The sequence below is a fragment of the Lagenorhynchus albirostris genome, chromosome 9 (genome assembly GCF_949774975.1).
Source record: "Lagenorhynchus albirostris chromosome 9, mLagAlb1.1, whole genome shotgun sequence".
NCBI classification, from domain to species: Eukaryota; Metazoa; Chordata; class Mammalia; order Artiodactyla; family Delphinidae; genus Lagenorhynchus; species Lagenorhynchus albirostris.
In genome coordinates, this window is record NC_083103.1 from 8,559,698 (window position 1) to 8,568,863 (window position 9,166).

At 55.8% G+C, this 9,166-nt stretch overlaps 1 protein-coding gene across 2 annotated transcripts; it reads right to left on the reverse strand.

Moving 5' to 3' along the window:
- Positions 1-1,458: 1,458 nt before the first annotated feature.
- Positions 1,459-8,872, reverse strand: LGALS12 (galectin 12). 2 transcript variants are annotated; one of them, XM_060157636.1, is made up of 9 exons: positions 8,789-8,872; positions 6,975-7,063; positions 6,667-6,880; positions 5,723-5,842; positions 5,123-5,161; positions 4,464-4,490; positions 3,751-3,839; positions 2,134-2,284; positions 1,459-1,669 (listed from the first exon to the last, which is right to left on the reverse strand). In XM_060157636.1, the coding sequence occupies exons 1-9, from the start codon at positions 8,855-8,857 to the stop codon at positions 1,523-1,525; spliced, it is 945 nt and encodes a 314-aa protein (XP_060013619.1). In that variant the 5' UTR covers positions 8,858-8,872; the 3' UTR covers positions 1,459-1,522. The 2 variants fall into 2 exon arrangements, with proteins under 2 accessions (XP_060013619.1, XP_060013620.1); XM_060157637.1 differs by lacking the exon at positions 4,464-4,490.
- Positions 8,873-9,166: the final 294 nt, after the last annotated feature.

Consider the following 9,166-nt stretch of genomic DNA (forward strand, 5'->3'; position numbering starts at 1 on the left):
TGGAAATCTCATAGATTGCTGGTGGGAAAGCAAAATTCCCAAAACTACTCTGAAACAACTCTGGAAAATTGTGACAGTTTCTTATAAAGTTAAACATGCATTTACCATATGATCCATCAATCTCACTAGTAGGTATTAACCCAAGAGAAATGAAAAGTTACATTCATACAAAGACTTGTATACAAATGATTTTAGCTGCTCTATTCATTAATTGTCAAAAACTGAAATGTTCTTCAGTGGGTCAATTGTGGTACAACGGGATACTACTGAGTAATAAACAGGAATGAGTCACTGATACAAACAGCCACTTAGATTAATCTCCAAAGGGTAATGCTGATTGAAAGAAATCAGTTTCAAAAGGTCACATCCTACCTGATTCCATTTATATGACATTCTCAAAAACACAAAATAGAGTCATGGAGAGCAGATCAGGGAGTTGCTGGGGGTTAAGGGAGCGGATGGAGGAGGTGCAAACACACAGAAGTAACACCAGGGCATTTTTTGGAATGATGGAGCTGTTATATATCTTGATTGTGGTAGGGGCCACACAGATCTACATATATGTTAAAACTCAGAATTTTACCCACCCCCCAAAGTCAATTTTATTGTGTTAACTAAAAAAATAAAATAAAGAGTAAGGACAACCACTAGAAGTATAAAATGGAATTTACAACTTCCAAATCAGCATAAGGAAAAAAAGGGGGAGGGTGATAAAGAAGACTTTATCAATCCAATAGCAAGTCTGAAAGCTGAAAATACGATGAAAAATAGCAATGGTAAATAGAAAACACAAAATATGATGGTAAAATGTAAATAAACCAGATATTCCGGGAACCACAGGAGTAGAACTACGGTCAGGCACGTGGTCCTCCCGTGGAGGACGCTTCCAGCCTCCCTTGCAGATAACGTGGCTGCGTGACTGAGTACTTGCCAATGAGATGTGAGTGATAGCGTGTGCTAATCCCAGGTCTGGGCTTATGACATCAGATGGGCCTTGTCCGTATTCTCTATTTGCCTTCTCAGCGGTTGAAACCTAGATATGGTGGCTACTGAGCTTCTGCCATACAGGTGATGCTGATGCCCTGGGGGGTGGTGGCATGATGACTAGGATGACCCAGAAGGCCCATAATGAACAAAGTGGCCCCCCTGACCTGGACGATTTTTCTGTTTAGATGAGAAGGAAATAAACATCTAAATGTTTAAAGCCGCTGCATTTTGGAGTACCTTCATTGGGCTACAAAGCCTGCCTCCTCGTCTAGGCCCTGAAGGAAGGCATAGTCAAATCCCAGGCTCCTGGTGGAGGGAACTGCAGTTTCTGGAGCCTTCACACTCTTGTGCCCCCTTTCTGCTGTGGGGTCCAAAGCACCTGCAGACTCAGGCTCCTGGTTCCAGAAGTGAGCCAGGCCTGAAACCCTGTTGGCAGGTGGAGATTTTAATGAGGGTAGGAGAGTGGGGCCTTCTGGTGGGGCCCCGGCTATAGGCTGGCCCTCTTCTTCTCTGGCTGGGCTCTCTGGACCCCTCCTCAGTAGTGGACGCAGTAGAGCTGGACGCTGCCACTGATTCGCAGCTCCCGCAGCCGCTCCAGGGCCTGCTGGCCCAGGCTGGTGGCCCCCACACCCTGCCCACTGAGCGCCAGCTTCAGCTCTCCCTCTTGGCATAGGAGCAGAACCTGGGAAAGGAGGGCATGGGGCTCTGCAGGCTTCCAGACCCTCCCTTGCCTGCCTGATGCCCCACCTGGCAAGGACACAAAGATTGCACCCATGGGGCACCCAGTGGTGGAAAAGACCAGGACTAGGGGCCCAGCTCATCATCAGCCCTTCCACAAGGATCTGCCCAGGCTTTGGCCTCAGTTTCACCATCTGTAAAAGGGGTCGTTGCTCTCCCTGGACGAGTGGTCTCAACCTCAGCGGCACACTGGAGTCATTAGGGGGGCTTTTTGATAATGCTGAGGCCAGGGCCCCCCCTGATTAATTAAAGAGGGGTTTTTGGGCATGGGACCCCCAGCCCAGATCTCCTCTCCCCCAGTGGGCACTGGCTTCCCTGCCCCGCCCCCGACACACCCCCAGTCTCCCGGATGGGAATGTGGCTCTGCACTCCACCCCAGAGGGACCAGGCATATTGGCTCTGACCCACCTCGAAGAATCGCTGCGGGTAGAAGAGGAAGGGGGCCAAGATCAGTTTCTTCCGGCCCCAGCGGGAGACCCAGGCCAGAGTTCTGTCGGCGAAGGAAGCCCTGAGCGTCACAGGAACGTGGGCGGCCTCGTCCAGCAGACTGAGCGTGAAACTGCGGAAAGGGGCCGGAGAAGGGGCTGAAGGCTTGCTAAGTGCCAGGGGCGGTGCTAAGCCTTGATGTCTGTGGCCCAGGGCTGACTTAACCTGTAGAAATGTTCTGGCTGGTCCACGGCATTCTTCAACTTTAAAGTAATACCATTTTCAAAAATTGAGAAAGTTTATATAAAAGATAGCTTTCAGCTTCTCTTTTAAATAATTAGAAGATCTGGCGTCAGAAGATCTATGGAAATATTCTTTCCACTTCACCACATTCCCAACCTGGTGCCTCACTATGTGACCTGCCTGGCCTCTGAGGACACGTGAATCATGGCCCTTGAGAGAGACAGCAGTAAAATCATTCGCTGTGTCACTAATAATAACCACGTGAATTGAGCTAAGATAAGCACCTGGTCTCCTGGCTCCAAGCTTGGGGAGGAGTGGGGTTCTTTCCCTCACTGGGAACTTTTTCATTTTCCCTGTAGAGTGGGATTATCTTTCTCCTTTTTTTCTGATGGGGGAACTCAGCACTCCAGGCTAAGAGAGGTGTAGTGACCTGGCCAAGACCACAGATTTTTTTTTTTTTTTTTTTGCTATACGCGGGCCTCTCACTGTTGTGGCCTCTCCCGCTGCGGAGCACAGGCTCCGGACGCGCAGGCTCAGCGGCCATGGCTCACGGGCCCAGCCGCTCCACGGCATGTGGGATCTTCCCGGACCGGGGCACGAACCCGCGTCCCCTGCATCGGCAGGCGGACTCTCAACCACTGCGCCACCAGGGAAGCCCTGCACAGGTTTTAAGTGTCCTCAGCAGAAGTCAAACCCAGGAAATCTGGCCCAGAAAAGTCATGAAATCCAATGCAATTCCAGAAGGAAGGAAGGGAGGAGGGAAGGAAGGATGGAGGGGAAGAAGGAAAGGAAAGAAGGAAAAGGAAAGAAACAAAGGGAACGAGAAAGACACTTGTCTAAGTGGCGTGGAATCCGCAGGTTTGGGAAATGAAGCATGAGCACCCCCTATGGGAGAAGTCAGGAAGCATCCACTTGGTTACTGCGTCCCTCCAAGTCCCCACCTCCCAGCACTGGGCCTCTTCTCTGGGGTCGCCTGGCTGCGTTTCCTAAACCAGGGCACTGTGGGAGGTCACATCCTCTCTCTGGGTCTCAGCCTGTGCCTTTAAGGGCCTTTCTTGAGGCTCCAGCTGGGACCTGCGGTGAGAGGCTGGTTGGCCTGACCACATGCACGGACAGGGAAGATACTCCCGGAGTGGGAGTTGCTGGTGCCACGAAGGCACCAGAGCCCTGGACCCGACCCCAGATCAGACTTTCACAAGCCCTGCAACCTTGGGCAACTTACTTCTGCTCTCTGCTCCTCCGTTTCCTGATCTGGAGGATGGGGATTGAGCAGTGGTGCTGGGGGTTAAAGCGATGTTTATCAAGCTTGTGCCTGGCACAGAGATGCCCCTCCTGCCCCTCCTCCTGCATACTTACTCCTTTGGCTCCGGCAAGACCAGCCCCCTCACTATGATGACCTGTCCGGGCCAGAGACCCTGGGGAAGGGCACGCGAGCAGGGCACCTCCTGAGGGAACACGGGAGATGACTGAGAGGGGGACTCACAGAGGGGCTCGGGGAGGGATACTGCCCCTAGGAGCTGCTTCATGGGCTGCCCTCAGGGGCCAGGGAGCCCCGGGGCTGGTTAATCTCTGCCTCTAGGCCTGCATCCAGGAGACACTTCTGCTCAGTTATTAAACACCTACTGCAGGCCTGTCTCCAGTACTCGGCTCTCTCTGGCCTCCCCCCCACCCGCCCAGCCCCCGTGCTGGGAGCCCCTAATGCTGTGCTCCAAACTGTAATGGCTCATTCATTGGTCTGCCCCCCTACCAGCCTGTGGGCAGCTGGGGGGTGGCGCTGGGACTGATTTGTCCCTCCATCCTAGAGCCTGGCTCTGGGCCTAGCACAGGAGAGTATCAGATAATTGTGTGCAGAATAAATGGAGAAAAGGTAAAATGAAGCTGGAGTTTCAGCCTGAAGTCGACTGGCCCACCCATAGCCTGCAGTTTCCTATAAAGAAGGGGAGACCCTGATGCTGAGGCCATATGCCACCAGCATATGGGATATGAGTGGGAGGGGGTGCCCTCCCACTCCTGATGGAGCAGGTGAGGGACTGTCCCTCTGCCAGGCCGAGAAGGGGGAGGTCACTCACCAGGCTGGGGCTCTTCAGCAGGAAAGGCTGTCAAGGAGAGAAAAAGGGGACATGGAGGCCACATGGTGTTTGCTCATTGAAAGGGAACCTCGATATTATTCTTTAAAAATGGGGATATTTGGGGTTTGCCCCTCTCAGAGATAATACAGGGAAATGACTGGAACCCCAGTGGGGCCCTCTTGAATTCAGATGGACACCAGCTCTGGAATAATGCAGGAGAACTGGACGGGGGTGGGGGGGCGGTCCTGTCATGCACGCACTCTGTGGCTCTGAGCAAGTCCCTGGGCGCGTCATCTCCCCTTCTGCCCTGCTGGCCAACCCACTACCTCACAGGGATGCTAAGAACTGAAAGCTCCAATTGAGACGGATCTTCTGATAGGAAGACTGGGGCCCTGCCCGTTCCGGGAAGCCAGCCTACCCCCAGCCATCCTCCCGAGCTGGTCCTGGTGCTGGGAGAGGCAAATCCAGGCTCCCAGGGACTGAGGTGGGGCCAGCCGTCTCCATGGCAACCGCACAGTGAGGGAGGGGGCAGCTGGGCCTTGTGCAAAATGAGCAGCAGCCCAGCGAGGGGCGGGTCCCGCTGGGGGAGGAGGGAGAGTCAGTGGCTCAGCTGGCGTGGCTGGGACCGTGAGGGCCAACCCTGCTCGCAGGAGACTCACGTGTCCAATCGGATACTCGCTACCGCCCTCCACAAATGGCTGTTAGGAGAGAGAAAAAGCAGCAGGCCATATTCGGGACCACTGCAAGCCCCAGAGCTTGATTGATTTCGCTCCCACCTGCCCTCCTGTGCCTGGGAGGGGGCAGAGGCCAGCTTTGGCCTTGAGAGCTCCTCCTCTCCCCGAGGCCTCGTCGGGGCTTCTCCAACCCGGCATTTTGAACACGCTGATTCCCGGGCCCCACCTCCGACTTACTGAATCACAATCTCTGATGGCGGGTCTCAGAAATCTGCATTTTTAATCAGCTCCTCAGCTGGGAATGATACCCCACAGGTCCAAGACTCCAAGTCATCTGCCTCTGGCCACTGCTCCTCATTGACCAGACCCCATGCCCAGGCTAGGATTCTGCCCGAGGCTCTTGGACCCACCTTCTGTGGTCACCTCACCCCTCCTCGTGTCCAACACCTGGATGGATGCCCTCCACCTTGGCTATAATTGGTGTGACAGGGCTTGTCTGGGGCGGGAGGGGGTCCTGGGCCTGTCCAGGCATCAGGGGAAGTCAGAGGCTGCTGCCACCCAGGACTTGGCCCCAAGGGAACTTACGCTGATGTTCAGGAATCCAACGGCCGTCACCAGGATGTCTCCATATATGCCCAAGGTGTCTACACGAGACAGCGGGAGCTGGTAGCGGTAATGGAGAAAGTGTTGTCCATTTACACTCACCTAGAGAGACAGACAGACTAGGCTGGCTCAGCAGCAGCTGATGGTCCTGAGTTCATACTAACGTGCCAGGCATCATGAACATCCTTTCTGGAATTTTCCTCATTTAACTTCACACCAACTCTACAAGGCAGGCATGTTTTACAGACCAGGTGCCCGAGGCTTGGGGAGCTGGCAACTTCAACGCCCCTCCGGGCCCCTGACACCCCATGCTGGCCCCATTTCGCCTCTCAGCTGACCCACCAGCAGCTGGAGCAGCAGCCCCCGAGCCCTCCCCACCATCCACAGGTGAGGAGCCTCCAGAGGCTGTGTGACCCCTGTCCCACAGGTGCCCCCCTCCACTGCTGGCTCCCACCAGCTCCCTCTCCCCTGGAGAAGTCTGAAGATCTTCCTGGCAGGAGTTCACATCAGCGGTGGAAGCCCTGAGGCTTCACTCTCCCTGTCCCTTCCCCCTCTTCCGTGAGACGGGGAGAATGACGGTGCCCTCCTCATGGCTTGTTGTGAAGATGCAGTGAGCTAATATTTAAGGGATTAGAACAGCGCCCGGCATACTGCAGGCGCTCTCTAGACGCTCCCTGTGACGGTAGCAGTGGCACCCTCTGCAGGGCCGGCACCATAGGGCCCGCTGAATGCTGCCATCTGTATCGGGCCAAGTGGGCCCAGGGCAGCTTGGGACTGGGCTTGGCAGCTCCTTGGTCCTCTGGGTACTGGACTCTGTGCGCCATCCCCCGAAATACCGCTAACGCAGTGACATGGGGAACTTGGCTGAAGGAAAGAGAAGCAGAGGGACACAAGTTCTAGACTCCCTGATTTCCCCTTCCGTTCACCTTCATCTCCTCATTTCCAAAGAGAAAGAGGATGAGGAAGCTCGCTCCTTTCTGCAGGGCCAGATGGGGCCACCGGGCCTCGGCTTGCCAGCGCCCGCCGCGCAGGGTGTTGCAGATGACGTGCGGCTTGGTGGTGTGGAAGCGAGGGTTGAAGTGGATGGCGATATCTGGCCGGGGGTGCAGGCTGCAGCCGCACTGGAAGTCCACCTGGAACCTAGGGGAGATGAGGCCCCCAAAGGGCACCTGCGGTCAGAGACTCCCGGAGACCCTGAAGGTAGAGAGGGAGCCCTGCCGAGCACTTCCCTTACCTGCGTGCATTTAGAGGAACCGCTCCCTGGAGCACGACCATCTTGCCTGCTCGCAGGCCACCAAAAATCGTCGCGACATAAGGAACCACCTGAACAAGGGGATAAACCCATCCATACAGGGTTGAAGAAAGGGCCTAGGGACCCCTGGGTCGGGGGGTGCGGTGGGGAGGAAAGAGGAACAAGAAGACTCAGCGCTCCCACCCCAAACTGAAAATGTCCTAATGGGGAAAAATTAGTTTTCTCTGAAGTGTTCTCTTCCATCTTCTCCCCTTTCCTGGACCATCACACATCAAAGCCACACTCACGGGCAAACCAGATTCAGCCCCACTGCCCCCTTGGAGCACCTGTCCAGCCCCTTACCCCAGCTCCTAGGGCACAGTAGCGCCCCCAGTGAGGCTTACTGTTCCCCGGTTGCCACCCTGGCCTCCAGAAGCCTGGTGTCGAGGCTTCCCAGGGACTGTTTATTGGCCAGAACCTGGGAAGTGGGAGGCAGAAGGGTGGACAGATTGGGATCTGAGCGCAGACCCTGATATGGACACCTGGAAAGATACCTGATAATGACCCCAGCCTACCTTCCCAGCTCACCTTTCCCCTGGCATCCCTAAAATACAGCGTACACTTTGACCACTCCTGACCCTTGCTGGGGTGTTTCCTCTGCTCTCCTTCTACTCTGTGAAATCTGACTTGACTTTCCAGGCTCTGACACCTTCTCCAAGCATCACCCATTCTGGTGCCTGCATTATTCCTTCCCTCGCCGTGCTCTCCCCTGGCGTGGCTAGTTTGGCCCTCGGCCGTCTGGCTTCGAGGGAGCCGTGCGGCTGGTGGTTCGTGCTGGAAGGCACAAGCCCTTCAGAGCCGAAGCCCTGTCTTTCGCTTCTGCAGGCTCAGTGCCTGGCCTGGCACAGAGTGGGCTCTGAGCAGGTGTGTGCAGAATAAATGTGAACATGCAGCAGGTACTCATTGGGCAGCATCTCAAGATTGGGCCTCGTGCGGTGTTCTCCAACTCCCAGCAGCCTTCAGAAGCCTGACCTGCCCAGAAAGAGCTGAGATCCAACAGCGTTGCCCTCCAGGTGGGATTTCGCAGCTTGCAAAGCAAGGAGCCACTGTAACCTGGGCGGCTGCTTCATCCCATCACTCAGGCACCTGGGGAAGTGTGGGAGACCCCGGGCTGTCAGAGCACCCACAGCTTAGCCAGGCTCAGCACGTCAGTCCCTCCTGCTTCCCAGGCTCTGGGCCTGGCCTGTAATTAACTGAGCCAAAGCAGTTCTCCTGGGAGGCGAGGACCAAGTAAAGGGAAAGTGATAATTAGTGTTCGTTAGTGGGAGGGTGGAGTCTGCTGGGAGTTCAGCCTTCTGTAAAGCGCTGTCAGGCTTCAGGAAATCTGCAGGGCACTGGGCTGAAGGAGGAATTGAGGAAACCCCGACACCATCTCTCACTTGGAGGTTCCGACCTGACTCCCAGGCTGGAGATGAGCCTGCCCTTCCTAGTGATCAGTGTTCCCCCAATGATACTACGCACTCCCCCAGACCCTCCTAGCCACCCATCGTACAGTAGGGGACACCACTCTGTCTCCAGGCCCTACTACTTTTAAAATGCAAGGACCCTGTGAACCCAGCAGTCATTGACACGCGAGTGGGAATGAGCTGTCAGCCACTTTGCTAAGCTCAGGATGGCCTTCCAGAGCCCGTGGGCAGGGGCCAGGGAAACAGGACCTGTGACTGAGGGCCTCTCCAGCCCCCAGCCCGGGATACTGGGCCCAGGTGGAAGGGGGAGCCCTGAGACCCAGGAGGTTCTGGACCCGAGCGGCTGCTCACCGGGTGGAAGACTGGCGGCTGCAGGATGAAAGTGTCAGGAAGCGGGTCCAGTTTTTCTCCAGGCAACATGGTGGAGGGGGGGCCTCCAACTTGGGCTGCAGGTCCTGATTCCAGGAGCCCTGCCCCCACTGGACTGACTCACCTTTCCCAGCCAGGTCCTAAATGCCTGGGGCAGCTCTCCCAGCTGTCAGTCTCACCTGCACCTGGCAGGGTCCTTCCTAATGGTGCTTGGAGCAGGTCTGGGAGGGCAGCTGTCCAGTGCCCCACACCAGCTCCAGCCCCACCGGATGGACTGGGTGTCAGAAGAGATCCGTGTTGAAGGGCGCGTAGCTTGTACTAACTAACCCTCAGGGTCTGAAGCACAGAGCCCGTTGCCGA